Below are 21,820 nucleotides of genomic sequence, written 5' to 3'. Positions count from 1 at the left end.
TACATAGGGCTCCCCTATGACCCAGCAATCCCACTTTTGGGCATTGACCCAAGTGACCACAAGTAAGTCCCCATTAACACTACCAGCACAACTATGTCTATCACCATAGCTAAGATATGGAACCAAGCCCGATGCCACTCAGTAGATGAATGGATCAGAATCTTTTTGTAGGAGTGTCACTTAAACCTGATATCATACAATAGCATCATACAAGATGGAATATGAATGTAGTTAAGTGTCATGCATGACTTTTATACATAGGTAGACATGATAGTGTTGCAGCAAAATAATTAAATGAGTTCTCATGCTAGCGTCACTGTTAATCAGTGAGGCTGTGTGTTAAGGACTATGTGACTATTTCACATATCCCTCACTACAAACTTAGGTGGAAAAAATTCAAATTTTACACTCAAGGTTACTCAGACTGAGCAAGTTAACTTCACCATGTGGTTAATTAATTATTAAGTAGCAGAGTTTGGGTCCACAGCTTGGCTGACCCAGAGTACATACCTGTTGTTAGCACTTCACCTTCCCACCACCATTTTTGTGAAATCATTGTATTCTTTCTGTCTTCAAATCACAATCTTGGAACAGTAAGAGGCTCTCGTGTATTTCTACCTATAAACAAAACCAGCCTAATCATTTCTTTGAGAGAGAGAAAGAGGAGCCGGCAACAGAACCAGAAGCAAGAGTGAGATCTAAAGGGTTGTTTCTCCTGTCTCTTCTATGCACATGTAGCTAATACAATTCCAAATGAGTTCTGAAGAGTCCCCCAACACTGGGAAGATTCCGTAATTGAAATGTACATTTCCCTCCTCCCTGGTAGCATGTGTGCCATACTCTGGAATTCTCTGCACGTGTTAAAAATAATTTTAGTTTCACAATACCTGTAACATTTTGAAGAAAGAGAAAGGAAGTAGCTAAGAAACTAGTAGAACATCACCAAGGGAAGTTCTTCAGTTCAAACATTTGGCTGTTTTTAAAAACCTTAGGCAATGTTTCTTTTCGTTTAATATTTAGGTCACAACACTTTCTTAAAATGAAAAACAATACAGGAAGTTCAAAATGAGACAACTTCGTTATTTTCAAAGGAGGTTTTGGATGACTTGGATTTTCTCATCCATGCATAAGAATCCAGTGCTCACTGGGCTGTCCTGAGATCCTGTTGTTGGGCTTGAAAATAACAGGAACATCCTGTTGACAAGAATAAATTCCTTATGATAAAATACGCGTCTGCTGAAGCCAATTTTTAAAGAGGAGAGCATCAGTGGGAGGAAGCTTAAGAGAGAGAGGCCAATGTGGGTGCCATGCTCTTTCCTTTTGTCTTTGCCATGTGGCCAATGGATGAAATGAAGGATTTCCTGTGAAGGTTTGCATCTCCAAACAGTTTTAAATCATCATGTATCTAAGCTGTCAGTTATCACTAGGTAGCATACAGCTCAGCATCTATTTGGAAGTGTATGGCATAAGTGGGGTACAAGGCAAAAGTAAAAGAACGAAGTACAATCAAACTACAAGAAGAAAGGGGAAAGGGAGAAGCAGAACAAGGAGGAGGAGGAGGGGGAACAGGAAGAGGAGAAGGAAGATGTGGGTGAAGGAACAGGAGGAAATGTGCATGTTCCATGTCCTATTGTGACCTATTCAACAGTCCTCTAACTTCTAAGTATTCACATGAAACATCTGCTGGTGCTAAGGAATTTAAGAGTGAAAGGCTAGTTTTATACACCTCTTCCAAGAAGTCTTTCCTGACTACTTCAGTTGAAGGATTTCTTTTTTCAGTGAACTCATACTGTTCACCAAGTTTCTCTGACACACTGACGCATGTAGAGATATATTCACATTTCCATCATCACTGCATCACATCTTCATTTTCTTTCAGTATAGAATAAATCCAGTAAAGATGTAAGAGTACTGAGATTTCATGATAAATGATAATAATAATGATGTCATATTTGTCTTGTATTGAGTACCTACAGCTCTGTTTTCTTTTTTTAATTGTGAAAATACTGTACAGAAGGGTTATAATTACATGGGCAAAGTAGTGAGTACATTTCTTATCAAGCATTGTAGCCTCCCCTGTTTGCCCTTCCCATCTCTTCCCATCCTTCCCCCTGTCCCCCCACCCCTATCCTCCTCCCCCCCAACCAAAGTTGTAAAGTTCATTTTCAACATAACAACTTGTACATCTCATTGTTGCAATGAGTCCACCTGTATCCCTATTTAAACGATTTGTTTTTCCCCTTCCCCTCCACAAATTATACCGCAGGGGTTATACCGTGGGGGAGGGACATACAAAGCAACAAAGAAATAATCTTATAAATGTGTTAGAAACAATCACATGAAAGAAAAAAAACATTTGAATACATATCTTAGGGTTCATTTCCCTAACATCAACTTATCTGACCTTTTCTGCTTGACTCAGACATACACTAGTTATTGCAAATAAGGGAAATCATGGGACCTATGTTTCTTTCTTTGGCCCTGGCTTACTTCACTTAATATAATTTTTTCCAAGTCTTCCCATTTCCTAACAAATGGGGTAATGTCATTCTTTCTGATGAAGGCATAGAATTCCATTGTGTATATATACCACATTTTCTTGATCCATTCATCTATTGAGGGGCATCTGGGTTGGTTCTATATCTTAGCTATAGTAAATAATGCTGCAGTAAACATAGTTGTGCTGGTAGCTTTAGTGTGGTCTTGTTTGTGAACATTTGGGTAATTGCCCAAAAGTGGGATTGCTGGGGTCATAGGGGAGCTCTAGGTGGAGTCTTTTGAGGAACCTCCATACTACTTTCCAAAGTGGTTGAACAAGTTTACACTCCCACCAACAATGCAGTAAGGTTCCCTTCTGTCCACATCCCCTCCAGCATCTGTTGTTATTAGAGGTCTTGATTATAGCCATTCTAACTGGGGTAAGGTGGTATCACAATGTTGTTTTGATTTCCATTTCTTTTATGGCTAAGGAGGTTGAGCATTTCTTCATGTGTCTATTGGCCATCCTTCTTTCCTCTTCAGAGAAGTTTCTCTTTAAGTCTTTAGTCCACTTATTTATTGGGCGGTTGTTTCTTTGAGTATTTGTTGTTGGGGGATTTAATTTTTTGAGTTCCAGGTATATTTTAGATATGAGACCCTTGTCTGTTGTATGGCTAGTGAAGATCTTCTCTCAATCTGTGGGCTTTCTATTGATCTTGCTAGCTATGTCTTTGCCATGCAGAAGCTCTGCAATTTCATGCAGTCCCAACCTTCGTCCAACCTTTCTTTGATTTGTTGTGTTTCTGGGTCTCTATTAAGAAAATTTCGGTCTTGCCAAGGAGACCTAGGGTTTCTTCTATTCCATCCTGTAATGTTTTCAGAGTGTCTGCTTTGACTCTGAGGTCTTTGATCCATTTGGAGTTGATTCTAGTGCAGGGTGATATATAAGGATCTAGCTTTAGTTTTCTACAAGTAGTTAACCAATTTTGCCAGCACCATTTACTGAGAGGCTGTCTCTCTTCCATTCTATTTTTTTAGCTCCCTTATCAAAGATTAGATGGCTATAGGTCTGTGGGTTCATTTCTGGGTTTTCAATTATATTCCATTGGTCCTGAGGTCTGTTATTGAGCCAGTACCAAGCTGTTTTGATTACTATGGCTTTGTAGTAGAGTTTGAAATTTGGTATTGATATTCCTCCAGCACTGTTTTCAAATCTTCACCTGAACCAATTCCCTGGATTCTCACTTCCTTCCTGTGAGATCTGTGTTGTTTTTTTCTGTCAGAATGGGCTGGCTGGACTTGTTCCCTCTGTGTAGATAGAGATCACAGGTAGCATAGGAGTATTGCTCAGCATTGATGAGGCTTATAGTTCGAAGCCTTGAGAGCTACAGGTCTGTGGCTCCAAGTTTTAAAAATGTAGGCTTATTGCTCCTAGAGCATCAGTCCTCAGTGGCTAGATTTCCAGCTCCTGTGCCTTGGCTCTTTAATTGTTGGTAGTTCTTTCACACTCACTTTTCTAGGGATGAGGAAGTGCTCTCTTCTTAGGGTCAGCTTACACTTCCAGTTCTTCATAGCGTCTTGCCTTTCACACTTAGTTACCACCATTTCTTACCTTCTCAATAGTTCTGGCATCCTTCTTGATCTTTGTTTCTTGAGTTTTTGTAGTTGTTCCACTGTGGATTTCTTCGGCTTCCTCTTATGGTTAAAGCTCCGCACTTCTGGTATCAGCTCTCAATACCCTCTAAACTCCTCATTCCTCTCTCCTCTCTGCTGCTTCCTAGGCTGGCTGCCCCCAGCCTGCTTCAATCTTCTCAGCCGCTTTTACTCATGAAAAACAGCAACAAAAGCCCATATGGAAGCAAAAGATTATTTGGGGAAAGCCTTTGTTGTAAAAGTAAACAGAAAAGAGAAACCTCCCAGACAAACAAGTTGGAGAAGAGTATATACATATATATATATATATATTATTTATTTATTTATTTACAGATAGGTTTGCATACTTGTGCTTGGATTGCAATCTTCAAATCACAGTCTTTCATGTATATAGTTTCAGTTACACCAATCAGAAGCCTTACTTATGTGCCAATCACAAGTCTCACATTGTACTAATCACTAGCAAGGTACTTTCCCTCCCATACTGAGCAAGAATAGCTCAGATTGAGCAGTATAGTCTACAGTTCACCAAACTCAAGATTCATCTTACTTCAGAGTAGAGTCCTCTGAAGCTGGTACAAGTATGCTGGAGCAGTCACGACTAGAGTAGAGCACCCTAAGGAAGAAGTTGTGGCTTCAGCAGTACCCATGATGGCAGAAGTCTTTGCAGCTGGAGGAAGATTTCTTCAGGGTGATTGTGAAGTACTGAAAACAGCCAAAAAGAAGGAGTTGCTTACATGGCAGCCCAAGGCAACCAAGCAAAAAAGATAAGCGTCTGTTAGCTGTCATTCAATGGGCCAAACAGCCTCTTCTGGGCAGATGGTCACCTATAAAGACAAACAATTAAAGGGACATAGAAATGGAAGGACAAGGCTAAACAAATGCAGCAATAATACTCACTGGACTCTAGGTTGAAAATGAACTATATACAACTGGGAGATGGGGATGGGAGGGGAAACAGAGCGAGTGAGGGAATGGGGGCTTATTCCCTTTAATCTTAATTTTTACTATATTTTTCATAAAGACAGAGTAACATTATTTAGCAATATTTGCTCTCTCACCATGTGCCCTTAGACTCTGATCTGTTATACACATGGGAAGAGACAGGAATAGAGAAGCTAAATCTTGGTCCAAATCACAAAGCCAATAAGGGATTGTTCAAATATTCTGAACAATGGATTGCTCAGCTATTCTAGCCCTAGGGCCTTCATACTTAACAGTAACTTTTGGAAGCAGGATTATCTTCATCCATTAGTAAAGGCTTCAGACCCATCCAGTCATGGCATCTATCTCAGGTTTTCTTCATATTTAAAATTCTTATAACATTTATTTTGGCCACATATTGTAGGATTTTATAAATTTGTAGTATTACTATATTGCTTTTTAAAATATTATGCTCCAAAATCCTTCAAAGGGGAAGTTATGTTTTTTATAGTGCTTAAACCTCTAGCTGTACATAATATACTGGAGGACATATGAAACCTCAAATAACAATTTATAGTGACGTAATACATTTAGCAGCTTTAAAAACTGCATAATGTGCCGGGCGCTGGTGGCTCACGCCTGTAATCCTAGCTACTCAGGAGGCTGAGATCTGAGGATCGCAGTTCAAAGCCAGCCCGGGCAGGAAAGACCATGAGACTCCTATCTCCAATAAACCACCAGAAAACCGGCAGTGGCGCTGTAGCTCAAGTGGTAGAGCGCTCGCCTTGAGCTGAAGAGCTGAGAGACAGCGTCCAGGCCCAGAGTTCAAGCCCCACGACCGACCAAAAAAAAACAAAAAAAAACAAAAAAAAAAACTGCATAATGTGAGCACGTTACATTTTCAGAACACATTATTCATGTGCCAGCTCATCACTCAACAAATATCAATATCCTTAAATATTTGTTCAATAAAACACTCATGAAAGAAATTCTAGAAAATAAATAGGTGGAGAGATATCCTGTGTTCAAGAGTTGGAAGAATTAATTTTGTTAAAATGTTCATACTGACTCACAGAAACGGTGGGGCAAAGAGGGAACCAATGCAACAGTGATACTCACTAGACACTATGTTGGAAATGAACTTTACAACTTGGGAGGAGGGGTCGCAGGGGAGGGAAAACACTAGAAAACAAGGGAGGGTAACACTGCTCAAAAAGAAATTTACTCATTACCTTACTTACATAACTGTAACCCCTCTGTACATTGCCTTTCCAATAAAATTTTTAAAAATGTTTGTACAACCTAAAGCAATCTACATGTTCAGTGCCATCACCTCATCAAAGTAGCAGTGGAATTACACACACACACACACACACACACACACACACACACACACACACACACACACACACACACACACACACACACACACACACACACACACACACACACCTCTAAAATTTGTGTGGAACCTCACAAAATCCCAAATAACTGCCAAAGCAATCTTAAGCAAAAAGAATAAAGCTGAGGATCATATGCTATCTAACTTAAAACGATACTACAAGAAATAATAACCAAAATAAACCAACATTGGCATAAAACATGTATATAGCCCAATAGAATAGAATAAGGAGCCCTGAAACAGACAAACAATATTTTATAGCTAATTGCCTTTTTTTAACCAAAGGCACAAAAAGCACACTTTTAGGAAAATGAGAACAAAATACCAAATATTTTTGGGAAAACTGAATATCCACACAGATGACTTAAAACAAACCCCTCTTTCCCTTTAGTTGCAAAAATCAACTGAAACTGAAATCCAGACTTAAATGTGAAAACCTAAACTATGAAATAACTACAAGGGAAAATGTGTCAAGAATTGGTCTATGCAAAGATATTTTGAATAAGACCAAAAAAGAAGCATAGACAACAAACAAACAAACAACAAACAGGCATCAAACTGAAAAGCTTCTTCATAGCCAGAAAAAAACCCAACAGGGTGAAAAGACATTCCAGGAAATGGTAGAAGTATTTGCAAACTATACATTTGAGAAGGGGTTAATATCCAAAATATGTAAAGAATTCTGGAAACATAATAGTAAAAAAATCAAATAAACATTAAAAATGGACCAAAAAAATTCTAAATGGCCATTTGTTAGAATAGACATAAAAATGGCAATACATATAAATGTGTTCAGCACCATTAATGTCATTTCAATTTTTATTGAAAAATTTTCAAACTACAATAAAATACTATCTTAACTTGTTGAGATTGGAGACTGTTAAAAAGTTAAGAAACACATGAGGAAGAGGCTGTGGAGTGAAGGAAACTTGTACAACATTGTTGGTGGAAGTGTAAATTACTACCATTATGAAGAACAGTATGGAAATACCCCCAAATCTCAACAAGTAGAATCACCATATGATCCACCAATCCAAGTAATAAATATATACCCAAAGAAAACTAAATCAGAGTAATTGAAGAAACACCTGCAGTTCTGTATATATTTCACTATTGTTTAAAAGAGATAAGATTTAGAATCAGCATACATGTCCAGCAAAGCATGAATACATATACATATGTATATGTATATACTGATATATAATTATATACTATATATTATATGCATGATATATAATTGTGTGTTATATATTATATATACGTATATGTGTATATGCATACATATATATTTCATATGTACATATATATGTATAGATGTTATATGTATATATAATTATATATTGTATATCATAATATGTAATGTATTATTATATATTGCATATAATATGTAATCATATATAATGTAATATATTATAAATATGTATATATTGTATGCCCATATATAATACATATATGTATGGATATATGATATTCTGTATATATGTGAATGTATTCTATTTTTATGTATAATTTACATAATTTTCTTTATCCACTCACCCTTATATATGTATTGTATCTGTATTAATATAGGTATGTACATATAGATTGAGTCTTGATACTTGCAGCAATACATATAAACCTGTAGGACATTGTGTTAAGCAAAATAATCTGGACACAGGAAAAAATGCTGTATGATTTCACTCATGGAAAATGTAGAAAATTAAATTAATCTTATGAAAGTAGTGAGTTGAATAGTGACTGGGAAGAGAAGAAAAAAGGAGGTGAAAATAGGTAGATTAATGGCATTAAAATTACAAGTAGATAGGAAAAAATTTCTGATATTCTCATATACGGTATGACTGTAGTCAAAAAGAATAGCCATGGTTTCCCTTATTTACAATAACTAGTATATGTCTAGGACCAGCAGAAAAGGTCAAAAGCTGTGTACATATGACCATATAAGATGATGCTAAGTGAAATGAACCCCAAGATAGGGACATAAGTGGTTTTATCTTTCTTGCTGTTGTTTTTAATGTATTTATAATATGCTAGGTGGTTTTTTGTTTCTTTTGGTTCTTTTGTATGTTCTCACCCAATCTCTACCCCCGGTGGCCTGCATCTTGTATATAGCTTGAATATTTCTAAATAGCCAAGATGAGATGCTTTTGGAAAACTTCCACCACAGGAAAATACCCACATGCACACACACACACACACACACACACACACACACACACACACACACACACACACACACACACACACACACACACACACACACACACACACACACATTAATCAGCTTACCATCACTCTAATGAAATACCAGAAACTGACTTACCAAGAAAAGAGACTTATTCAGCTATCGACCCTGTGGAATCAGAGTCCACACTGTGCAGCAGCGTGGGTTCTATTGTGAAGACCACCCATGGCTGCCTCATCTTATGACATGGCAAGGATAGAATTGGAAAGGGAAGAAGGAACCTTCCATCATGAGCCAAGAAGCAGAAAGAACTGGGTGAGGGCAGCCTTCATCCTCTTAAAACAATCCTCTCTGAAGAACTCAAGCGATCGTATGAGAACTATTACATGTTCCCAGTGACCTACAGGATTCCTCATCCCCCTCTTCCACCTCCCTAAACTACCACCAAGCCTCCAAACACAGTGATGCTCAGACACCCAAACTATATCCAATCCTTAGCAATGAGTAAGGTGATGGATGTGATAATCAACCTGACTGATCATTGCACAACATGCTTATGAATTGAGACACTCTTTTAGGCCATAAAGTTATATGATTTTGTTAATAAAAGTAACTTTTTAAAATTCAAAATACTGTAATTGAGATAGGACCTGCAACACAGCTGAGCAATGGTTGAAACATATTATCTGCGCTTAGAGGTAACAGCCTTAAAATGATTGACTGACAGCCCCATCAAATCCAGCTGCTCCTGTTTTGTCAGTCGTTGAAAGTTACCCAGCTATTCCCAGACTTTATGATTCAAATTGTACTTCCATTCAAGGAAGTGTGTACAGTGCAGAGTGGAATGAAAGCATAACTAGCTTCAGGGAACAATATACTAGTCATCATTTAGGTATACCATATGCATTGGGCTGTAAAATTTACACAATTGTAGGTTGTAGGGGTGAGTGAGTGTTCCCTCCACAGGAACTGAAGCAGGAGTAAGGCAGAGACACCTATGAACCTAATTTCCAGGGCAGTATAATGTCATTAGTACTCTGTGAAATATGGTAAAGAATCAAAAGTTGAATTATCCTTCTATGAAATGATAATTTTCTTTTGAGAAATCCTTATCATTTCCATGTCAATTTTGCTACTCAAACCTCAGTCTCTTTAATATAATGTGCTTATGCTGTTTGCATAAGCACAAACCTCTACCTGCTTTCTCACATTTCTCATGGGTTAGAAAAGAAGCATACACAAGACTGACAAACATGTCTACAAGTATTTGGAAAGTATCCTCTCCAGTTCTACTCACTTTTCACAGGAAAAAGGAAATAACATTCATGCTAACCTGCCAAGTGGGCCTCAATTTCTATTATGCTTCCAGTAAATGTTTTGACTCCATTGGTAACACAGATTGAACGCAAAAAGAACCCAATTTGCACCTGTATAAAGAAGTTTTATATTTTTTAAATAGCTGCCTTTGTAACACTAACCTAAGATCAGAAACTACTCCATTCTGCCTGTATACAGTGCCGGTGTGCTTTCTTAACAGCCATCCTTGGCAGCTCCTTTTCTACAAATGCTTCCATTGAGGAGATATGGGAAGTGAATGTATGTGTATACTTGCAGTCAGATAAGTGACATTATTATATTTTGAACATTAGCCATGTAGTCTCATGGCTACCTCTATCCATCTGTCTTTTTTTTAAATGAAGACCTTTAACTTTTCTCATATACAAGAAGGTGCTATGATTAGTCAGAAGAAAATGTTTTGCCATCTATTCAGAGGTCTGAGAAACAAGAGGTAAAGACAGTGCCTTTTTGAACACTCTAGGACAATGACATTTTCCAGTATTAAACAACCTAGCTTTATGAGAGAACACAGAACAAAAACATAAGTCAGCTTGACCTTTTTTTCTGATGAAATACTCAAAAAGTTTGATTCACAGGAACCTACCTGGAAGAAAGTCAGCAAGCACTGATTTCAACAATTATTATCAAGTTGTTTAGGAAATACACCGCTCAAATTTTCTTAAGGGAAAAAGTCACTTGACGTGTCATGGATTTCAGACGTTCATTAACTATCTCTAAACTATATGTTATCATCAATAATATTTTTAAATCTTTAAGTAGTTATACAAAGCAGTTCATAAACACAATATATCTTTATCAATGTCACCTCTTTCAATATTCACTATTTCAGTATCCTTTACCTGCCCCTTCCCTCACTTTCCTTAATTTTGTAGGATGTACATGGGAATTTTTATTGTGTTCTCCCCTTCTTCTCTTCTTCATTTGTACCCTTTCCCCTTGACCCCACACCAGCCTTTTCAAGTACCCACTTCCGGGTGTTTTACTTTGTTAAGCTTTGACTTTGCCTTTGTAAGGAATTACACTATTTTAGTTTTTCTTTGGATCTACCATATTTCACTTAATATATGTATACTTTTGCACCCCACCTAATATATTTACTTATAAGTAAATGTAAGCTAAATCTAGCTTCCACACATAAGGGAAAAACATGTACCAAGAAAACAAATGATAACAGATGCTAGTAAAAATGTGGAAAAAAGGTAACCCTAATGTATTGTTGGTGGGAATGTAAACTTCAAGCACTCTGGAAAGCAAAAGATTAAGTGTAGAACTTCCATATTGCCCAGCAATTCTACTCCTGGTCACTTATCCATTAGAACACAAACAAGGTCACACTAAAGCTAACCATGTTCACTGCAGCATTGTTTACCATAGCCAAGCTATGGAATCAGCCCAAAGCTCCTCAATGGATTTCAAATCTTTAGGTAATTTAATATTCAGTGAGCTTAACTATTTGTTCTTTTGTATTCATTGAAGCAGTTTTGTTCTGATATGTCTATATTCTTCCTTCATATTTCAAAATAAAATAAACACAGGATTATTTTTTAATTCTTTATAAATGAACTTAAGTCTTATTCTTTGGTCCTTTGGTTTGTTTTACAGGTAGTTATCCATGAAAAGAGTTAGGCAATGCCAATTGCGGCATAAAGTGAGCTTAAAAACAACTAGACATGGTACTGCATCTCCAAAAACAATATTTTCTATGTTTTTCTGGGATTTCTTGATTGATTGTTTTTTAAGATAAGGTCTTGCTGTGCAGCCCAGGCTGGACTCTTACTTGAGATCTTCCTACCTGAGCCTTCCATGTGCTGTGATTACAGACATGAACCACCATGTCCAGTAAAGGCAATGTCTTCAGAAGAATAATTAGGTGTTCTCTCCTATCTCCTTTTATTGATTACTCACTAACTTTGTTTTGGGAATGGCCTTTCTATTAGATGTAAAGGCTCACATACTTCAAGTTATAGGACAGGGAGCAGGGAGGGTGGTTATAGAATTAAGACACAGGCATTCCTGGGATGTCAAACTACCAGAAATGAGGTATAGTTGGATTCCTGAGGACCTGGCATTAATATCTGGAAACCGAGGGTATTCTGTCTCTCATAGGATATTGTGACCTTCAGACCTCTGTCCCCAGTCCTGTTCCCCTTTACTCTTCTTTGTCCCTATCTGCTGTATATTTATGTAGTTAACCTAGTGTGGCTATTTGTTATGACTTTACATCAGCTCAACTAATGACTTGTAAGTCGAATTTTCAAGAGAAAAGCTTAAGTCAGGGATGTGTCATAAACTATGCTGACAACAGGGCAAGTATCAGTCTTAGCTGGTCATCTGGCTGTAGGGGTGTGAGACTAGAGACAATTGACAGAGAAATTCCTCTCATTTGAAACTCTGAGCTATGTAGGTAATGGCAAAACTATGCAAGTATTGGTAGACTATGTCCATTGCCTTCACACAACAAAATAGATAAAAAGAATATATTTTCTTACTTTGCAGCTGTTAAACCCAAACTGTTAATTCTCATTTATTCTGAGCCTCCATAAATTTATTTTAAAAGAATTAATGTGTCCAAAATGTTTCTCTAAGTCTTTCCTGTCATTTTGAATGACTCAGGACATACATGCATATACACATTCATAAATGTACAAGTGACTATAATTGTATGTACATAAGAGCCTCATCTTTGAAAAGAAAGTAACTTGTACATGTGAGCAAAGGAATATTTCAAATATACATATTGGCTTAAATTGTATTTCTGGTATCTTCCTAATAAATAGTATCTTTGTTTTTCAGCAAATTCAGCCAGTGATTCGATATTGTACTTTTTACACAGAGTAGAAAACCAGTGTTCCCCCTCTGTACAGTATTTTCACACACAAAAAAAACTACTATTTACCTTAGAATAAAAGCTAATTTATTTACCATTAAAAAAAGAAAACCAGTGTTCAATAAATTAGGATCATAAAATGAACTCTAATACTCTCTAAATAGAGTAGGTATCTGTATGTATTCACATGTGCAGAAGAAAAAGTCAAAGGAAGCAAGTAATGTAGCTTTTGGTATAGATACCATCACTGAAGAAGTGCTAAGGAGATCTTCTCCAAGGAATGTTGGCCCTTGAGCCTGTGGACTTCACTGATTTCCTGAGAAGTACTTACAAAGAAGACCTCTGAAACATTTACTCCTATTTCATTACCTACATCATTTGTCATTACCTAAGTAGCCAGATGTAGCCCAGATATCATCTACCTGGATTCCTCAAGCCTTTCGGCTTTCCACGGTCAACTTGTTCTTGACAATATAATTTAAATGGAGTCAATTCACAATGTCATGGACAGTGAGTTCCTTGCTTCCATCCCAATATTTTCAGTGGTTTCTTAGAGGAGGTCATGTCCCTCACAGATGCCTCTGCTTCTGAGATGATTCTTAGTTGGTTTCTTATAGGAATAAAGAAACTGTGAGACCTCAAAGTCACCTACATAACTTTGTATAAAATTTCTACTAGGTTATGTGAGGGAAAACATCTCTGCAAGTATAAAATGCTAGTGAGGGAAAGTATCATCTTTCCTAAATTAGAAAGTGACCTCAGGCCTCCTGAATGTTCCCAGGGAGGATGAGAGAGAAGGAAATCTAAAAGTAATAAAAACACTATTTACTTCTTTCCTCTGGCTAAAACTGGAATGAAGTCCTGACAAGATTTTGAAACACTGGAACTGTGGGCAATCATAATGGCGGGGGAGGGCAACACCTCAGAAAGTTTAAGAGGAAATAGCAAAGAGAGGCAAGTGATTTCAAAAACCCAAGAGTGTCCAACACTCGGAGAGAGAAATTTCCTTTGAAGTTGGATGAGCTGTTTATTCCAAGGAGCATTCTTTCCTCACCCTTTTGAAGAAAGAAAATCAGCGTGGCCTTTGTCTCTCTGTATTGGCCAGATGGATTCTTAAAGGAATAGCTGACAGCAAATTATTCACCTACTTCCACAGCCCTGGTGTGCGGACAGTGTTCAGTCTGCTTTTTCTTACATTCAGTGTTTCCACAAATGTGTTCCCAGACTACTCTTAACATGATATTCACAGTTTCCGAATGCCGCACCCCCTATTCATGTGATCTCACCCTCAAATGAATCTATCTCTTACTTGGTTATACTAAAAGCCATTCTGACCGGTGAGACTATTTTTAAAGGGTAGAATGGAGTTTGTTTATCTGAAGTACTTTCTATGGTAAACTTTTTTTTTATATACACCAGTAGATATCCCAGTCAGAAACTACTGCTGAAAAATGAGAAGAATGCCTACAATTTCAAAAGAAGAGTTAGATGAGAAATGAAATTAAGGAGCGATAAGAGCTGTAATCTGGGGGTGTATAGTGATGTAGCTTGTTCTACCTGATTTCCAGGGGACTGGAAAAGCATTTGTGAGTTCTGTCTGCTATCTGTACTTGGGTGGAGGGTGGGCAGGTAACATGATAGCCTGGCCTGGCCTCACTTGGAAATGGTAGTGTTTCAAAAGTGTTGTTGGGTCCCCAGTCCCTAAGCCTTAGGAGATCTTGCTCTGAGGAGACAGTTGGACTCAGCTGACAAGTGTGGCCAGCAGGGGAGCGGGGCCTGCACTATTCCAGGGCCTCAGTTAAAGAGGGCAGGGGGCGAGGCTGCCCACCTCACAGAGGCCTCCTCTGCAATCTGTACCACATGGTCTGGGTGCATGACAAGCACAGGGCCCCCATCTCAGGGGATATCATGTTATACAGTGCTCTGAAGAAACAGAGAAAAGCAGAGCTTCAGGTGGGTAACTGTCCTGCCCCCTTTTCCGAAAGAATGAGCCATCACGATCAAGTCATGGACAAAAAGGAGAACTACAGAGGTCTGTAAGAGCACTAACACTTCAGAGATTCTCCTTTCCTCCTGAGAAGAGTGGAGCTTGGTTACTTCTGACCTCCTGAATGGCCTCTGTGCCTGCTTTATCCTTTAATAAAAGTGACTCATCAGCATTGTCTGGATGAGAGCTTCCAGGGATTATTCTCTAAGGAGCAAGTTTTAGGAAGATGGGTGAGCATCTTGCTATTGGTTGTCATGGGAGAGTATGCATGTTGGACAGTCATTTTGCAGCTATAGTGCTCTATGCAAAACCTGTATACTCTCAGAACAAATTCTATAATAGATTCTACCATTAGACCCAAACTGAATGGTGATGGTGTTTTTCAAGACAAAAAAGAAAATATAAGACAGTGAAACTTGTTTGCCTCTTTCGTCCATGTCTAGATTCATCTAAGCACTTTTATGCTTATCTAAGTCAGCGAATCCATCATGCAAATGAAAAATAATAATAAGTCGTCATTTAAAGCCAATGTACAAAATAATGAGTAGCTGGCATGTTTACAGCTTTCACTAAAGGATCATTTTGAATAGTGAGGCCATTAATGTCTGCCTCTTTTATTTAATCACAGGTTTTTTACTAGAAAAAATAGGTCTTAACTGCATTACAGATGAGCAGACGGGGAAGGATTTAGTCTTTATGTCAGCCAAATTCAATTCTCAAACCAGGAAATTCATCATTCTGACATCTCTTTGAGGACGCAGAGGACCTTTTGAAATATCTTTTAAAATGTGTCTTGTTTACACAAGGAATACATTTAGTAGGTGATATTAATTAGAGTGATAACTGATTAAGGCTTTTAATAATGTATCTGTAGTTAAATATACAGTTGAAACACTATTTTCCCAATTTTCAAGAATAAATATTTTCCCAATGATTTTGAGGCGTTTTTTTTCTAAACAGATTATATTGAGGACTTTTTGTTCTTGAGTTTTCTTCAAATCTACATGGCAATGTTGTAATGTTGCTTTACAGATATTATGTATCAAAAATAATGGAAAGAACTTTGTAAAGTAGAAAATGGGCATTCCTTGCTATCAAGATTTTTTTTCCGCAGTGCATAATGGCAAGTTTATAATATCTTAGAGGAACACTGCATAAAGTAATTATAATAAAGCAAATGAAATATATTGTACTATCAAGATTTTAAAAATTATGCTAAGTAGTTATACAAAGGGTTCAAATTCAACATGTCAATTTATGAGTGCACTACATCTTAATCATTGTCTGCCATTCCACCGTTCTCTGCCACATATCTCTTCTAACTCCATCATTCCCTCAATTTATCTGGTTCCAGTTTTACTTATATACAATGACGTGTATCTACCCATCCTTTCTTTCTCCATTTGTGTGCTTCTCGCCCCTAAAGCTCCTCCTCCTCAGTCAAAGCTTATTAAACATGTTTTTTTTTTCAATTTAAAGTTTTAAGCAGAGGAAGGAGGATGAAGGATCGCCAGTTTAAGGTCACCCTATCTAGCTACCTGGCCAGACCTATCTTAAAAGAAAATGAAATAAAGAATGGCCAGACATTATGGTATATATTTGTAGTCCCAGCACTTGGAAGACTGAGGAGGATTTCAAGTTAAGGCCAGTCAGAGCTATTCAACCAGATGCACTCTCAAAAGAAAGACAAAGAAGAAAACAACATATTCGTAACTTTTAGGAAGTGTGGTGAATGTGGTAAACATTATGAGACTATGCCTACAAAGTAGTTTTAGATAATGACAACCTATTATAATCTTCTATTTTGAGATTTTTATATGTTTAAAATGCTATCTAAAGAACCTGATGACATTATGTCCCATGAGTGAAAATTTTCAATTATATCTTTAAGACCATTTTTCTCATGGTTTTAGAGTGATAGAAATGCAAACATATACACGGACATATATACATATATACATACTTATGTATACATAATAATGTGACTCTGTTAATCCTTGCAAACTCCAGGGATGACAAAAAAACAATTGTGCAATGGAACTTCTAAATGGAAAAGTGTCTTCATTTCCAAGAGAATGAAAGGCTCTTGTGGAAATGTGTAGTCAAGACATGACAAACTCTCATCTACTCAAAAGCCAAGGCTTCTACAGATGACTGTGAGCCCTGAAAAGCCTCCATTTCACATTTAGAGGACATGTTCTCTCATGTGCTTTTCAGGGGAGGTTTAGACCAAGAAACAAGGGCTAGCAAAACACAGAGAAGAAATGCTTTCTAATCAGCTTTCTAGCGGTTATGTGATCCTTCATCCTTTATTTCCTGCATTTATCCCACCTCAGGAAGGAAAATCCGGGAGTTGGATGGGATAGAGAGAGAGAAGGAGGAAGGGAATAAAAGGAGGAGAGAAGGGAAGATAGAAAATGCAAGGGAAGAACAGGGAGGAGGGAGAACAGTCAAGAGAGGAAAAATGGCTGGTCTCCTAGGCAGGAGCAACCACAGTCCTTGGCCTTTGACCTGAGGAGCCAGCAAGGTCAGGAGAGGTTCATTCGGGCCTGATCAGCACACTAATAGCACAGTGACTATTGTCAGCCCAGGACCATTTCCTCCATGATTAATATTTGTCTTGATTTGAATTTTGATAGAGGAGAAAATAGAAAGAGACCTTGAGCTCTGCCTTGAATAATCCACCAACTGATTTGAAACATAAGCCAAGCATAACTAACGCTTCCAAAGAACATTAGACCTACGTGTGTATATGTGTGTGTGTGTGTGTGTGTGTGTGTGTGTGTGTGTGTGTGTGTGTTGTGCTCCTAGGAATTCAGTGATCTTCACAGCTAACTTCTGTTGTAAATAATATTATAACCCCTATTTTAAGACAAATTGAAAAAGGTTTCTAGATAATCGTTGGAGGTGTGGTGCAGGAGTTTAGTGCCACTGAACTATAAAGTCCAGATAGATATATTAACTTTGGTTCTACAAGCTGTTTTAAATGAACCAAATCTCTGAAACACACAGTGAGCAAGTCTTAAATATTTTGGCCGTCGCCTTTTCTTGAAGTTTTCTGAACTTCCTAAGAGATGAATATTCTGGAGATATTAATTTGTGAATCAGTGGGTAGATTTTAATAATGAAGCTTGGTCTCTCCCAGAGCTCCCATTTGGGGACAAACCAAGAATTTGCTCTTGCAAATGTCTGGAAAATGGCTATCAGCAAGTGATAAGATGAGATGGGCTGAGTGGAGAAACATTGGGATTGGAGTTGTCTGAGTTGTCATCTCTCCTTTGCTCTTTTCCAGGTGCTTCATCCCAAACACCTATGCAGCTCTGTTCACCGCAGCTCTGGTCCCTTTAATGTGCCTGGTGGTGGTGTTTGTGGTATTCATCCACGCCTACCAACTGAAGCCCCAGTGGAAAGCATACGATGACATCTTCAGAGGAAGAACCAACGCTGCAGGTTTGAAAGCAACTATTTTTGCACTTTGGAGATGGGAACTTTCCGAGGGGAAAATGTCACTGAATAGTTTTGTATTAAAAAACCAAAACAGTGAAGTTGACTTCAGCTTTCAGGTCTGCAGTCCTAAACTAAGCCAGAGCTCTCTAGTATCTTCTACTTTTTGGTACTTCAGGCAGAATCTGTAAGTTTTATGGCTAGTGCCAGGTTTTTTAGTTTGTTTGTTTTTTGTTTTTTTCCCCCCAAAAGGTGTTAATGTCCAAGTGAGTCACAGGCTTTTTGGGAGCTGCTTTCCAAGCATTCTCAACTTAAGCAGTCACAGACCACATTCAACCTGTGAAGTCCATTTATTTCCCAACTTAAGGTCTCAATAGATATTGTCACTTACAAGCTGGAAGTCTAATAAGAAAAGTTTTCTAGTTTCTGAGCTGGATCAAAGAAAATGTAGAAACAATTTGCTTCACAGTGTTCATGAACACTATATTTTGCATGTGGCACTCCATTGCGCTGACAGATGTTTAATAACGTGTAATCAGACAGCTTCGTAAGTGGCTACACATGTCTGCTTGCTTAAGAGTGCAAGTCTTTCCAGCTCAAATTGGCTTTCCCTGTAGTTCATTTTTTCCCTTTGAATCATACTTAGCACGAGTTTTTATGATTTAATTCTTTTGTTGTTGTTGTTGTTAGATTCAAGTCTCCTAGGAATTTTTTTTCTTTTCTTATTTTCCTTTTTTTTATGTCAGTACTAGCATTCAAACTCAGGGGTCTCTCACTCATCCTGATTCCTTGGCTGGAACTCTATCACTTGGGCCATGACTTTAGACTTGCTTTTTGCTTTTGGTGGAAATGGAGTCTCAAGACTTCTTGCCCTGCCTGGTTTTAAGCTGTGATCCTCTGAATCTCAGCATCCTGACTATACAGGATTACATGTGTTAGCCATCTGTACCTGGCAGGAACAATAAGCACACACCTACATATAGAAACTTTCACTAAACTATGTGAATAACTGAGATATTGGGGAGAGTCTTATGGATTTAGGATGAATGAAGTGGGGTGAATAACCTTTTAGGCTAGTGATCTGTAGATCACTAGAGCTCTAAAGCCAAATTGATGACAGTCTTGGAGGAAGGACTCATATTAAAGTGTTTTCTAGAGTTTAAGCAAGATATCATTTATGAAATCACTAGAATAGTGTCCAGTACATTATGAAGGGCTCAATAGGTACTGTAACTTAGAAGCTGTCAAGCTAATATACAAAAAGTCTTTTAAGTTAGGTGCCAGTGGCTCACACCTATAATCCTAGCTACTTGAGAATCTAAGAATGGAAGGACCATGATTGGTGTTTCTTAATGTTTTCATGTGTGTAAGTATGTGTCTAAAATACATAGTCTTGTTACAGAGCAAGATTGTTGTCATTTTCTTTCCTTCAATGCTAAGATGTGTTTTGTTTTACTATAATGTGAAAGCGCCAGTGTTTGTATGTTACCATTAGTGATGGCATAAAGGCCTAACCTAGTGAGTTAATCTTTTGAATGTCTACATCAGCACATGCATCTTGTGGATATGATCCTTCAAGGATACAACAGATAAAACAATCCTGTGATGATTTGCAACACATAATACTGCACATTGGCCATAATGCTAGGAGGTTTAGTACAGTTGAATTTCAATGAAGAAGCTCTTGTAATGAAATATTAATGAAAATATCACTTTATTGAACTTTTTCAAATAAAAGTATTTATGGTGTTTCCACTTTATTCCTATGACAATACAGTTCTGTAATTATCATCTCATGCTTGGATTTTTGCAACATCTCTCCGATTAGTCTCTCTTATTCTGTTCTTTTTTCTATTTAGTTATCTCAAATTCCCTATTTCAAAAAAAGGAAGTGAATATCTTCACTCTCCAGCATTGTGGCCATTCAAGTATCACTGCTAAAATGAAAAGTCTAGTCTCCACTTAGTATGGTGAGACATAGGAATCCCAAATACTGGAGCAGCAGAGATTGGGACAATCAAAGTTCAAGGCTAGCCCAGGCAAAATGTTTGTGAGTTTGAATCTCAAAACACAAGCTGGAACTTGATATAATTTCTCACACATATAATCCTAACAACTAGTAAGGCTGAGATCACAATCAAAAAGTTCATGAGACCCTTTGTCAATCAATAAAAAAGCTGGCCACAGTGACAAGATATGTCATCACAGCAACACAGGAAGCACAAATAAGAGAATCAGAGTCCATTCAAGTCAGGGAAAAAGGGGGGACATAGGAAGGGATGGGAAAGGAAAACAAAGAGGAGGCAACAATGCTTGATAAGGAATGTACTCATTATCTTGCCCATGTAATTGTAACTCCTCTGCACAGTATTCTCACAATAAAAAAAAAAGCAAGACCCTTTCTGAAAAGTAATGAAATAAAAAAACAAGGGACATGGTTCAAGAAGTAGAGCATCTGCCTAATAAGTGCAAGGTCCTGAGTTCAAATATTAGTACCAAAAAGAAAAAAATTGAAATTAAACCTGTAATCCAGTCAAATTGGCAGATATAAATAGGAGGCGTTCTGGTGTGAGGCCAACACCTGGCCAACACTTTTAGACTCTATGGACAACTAGCTAAAGCAAAGAAGGGCTAGGAATGTGGCCCACTTTTTAGAACATTTGCCTAGCAAGTTCAATGCCTAATACCATCAAAAAGAAAGATGAATCTGGTTCCCTTAGCTTACATGAGTCCCCACAGCCCACCCCGGGCTCTCTCTTCCACCCCCAGTTAGTTACTTTTATCCTGCATTCTGGCCATGTTAACCTATCCTCTCTTTCCTAAAATTACTTGACACTTCCATCTTTGCTCATGTTAGGAACTATCATTACTTATTACCTCATATACTCATTGTGATGGGGGAATATGGGTATGAGTGGAGAGAGGCTGATGGGGTTACCACCCTCTATAAACTTCACTAGATCCCTAAAGCTATCCAAAAGTGATTCAAAGTAAAAATGGTGAATTTGATGAACAATTTATTACCCTAGGCCTCATTTCATTGCTTCATAGAAATTCTGGCACTCTCACAATATCCTACCCTATCCCTGAAGCCTTTAAAATTGCCTCGCCACAGAATCACCACACCAAAAAATACTCATTCCCTCATCTGTGCTTTTCAAATGCTTGTTTCCATATAGCACTTGAGTGGTACCTTGTTTAGTGGCATGTGGCTAATATTTTTTACTTAACTATTAATTCCTGAGGGTTAGGAACATTGAGTATGCAACTCTGTCCCCAGTCTCTTGCAGAGTGCTCAGTGAATAATAACATAATTTGTTGAATACATGAATGGATTAATAATCATCAGTGCACCATAAAATTCTATAATTACAGGAGCAGATTCTTTAGCAAAGAAACATTGAGAAGAGGAACAGTTTTGCTATCAAATGTAGCGATTAAATTATTTGTCTTGTTGATCTGTTTGTAAGTTTTTTTTATAATTAGGACTGTTTTTTCTATTTTCTCTGAACCTTATGATTCTCAAATCATGTGTTCAGCTTGACTTCAACTTGATCTTTTTCT

The 21,820-nt window shown here is 37.6% G+C and overlaps 1 protein-coding gene across 1 annotated transcript in view; it reads left to right on the top strand.

The window, feature by feature from the left end:
- Positions 1 to 21,820, top strand: part of Adgrv1 (adhesion G protein-coupled receptor V1) — a 469,087-nt gene that overhangs the window by 361,345 nt on the left and 85,922 nt on the right. The window contains exon 85 of the mRNA XM_070031103.1: positions 18,105 to 18,262. Coding sequence (XP_069887204.1) covers positions 18,105 to 18,262 — 158 coding nt within the window. The remainder of the gene's footprint in view (positions 1 to 18,104; positions 18,263 to 21,820) is intronic.

This window comes from Dipodomys merriami, unplaced genomic scaffold (assembly GCF_024711535.1).
Source record: "Dipodomys merriami isolate MVZ:Mamm:240054 unplaced genomic scaffold, mDipMer1.0.p SCAF_20, whole genome shotgun sequence".
NCBI classification, from domain to species: domain Eukaryota; kingdom Metazoa; phylum Chordata; class Mammalia; order Rodentia; family Heteromyidae; genus Dipodomys; species Dipodomys merriami.
Note: the sequence above shows the minus strand (reverse complement) of the source record. Positions and strands in the feature narration are given on the sequence as shown.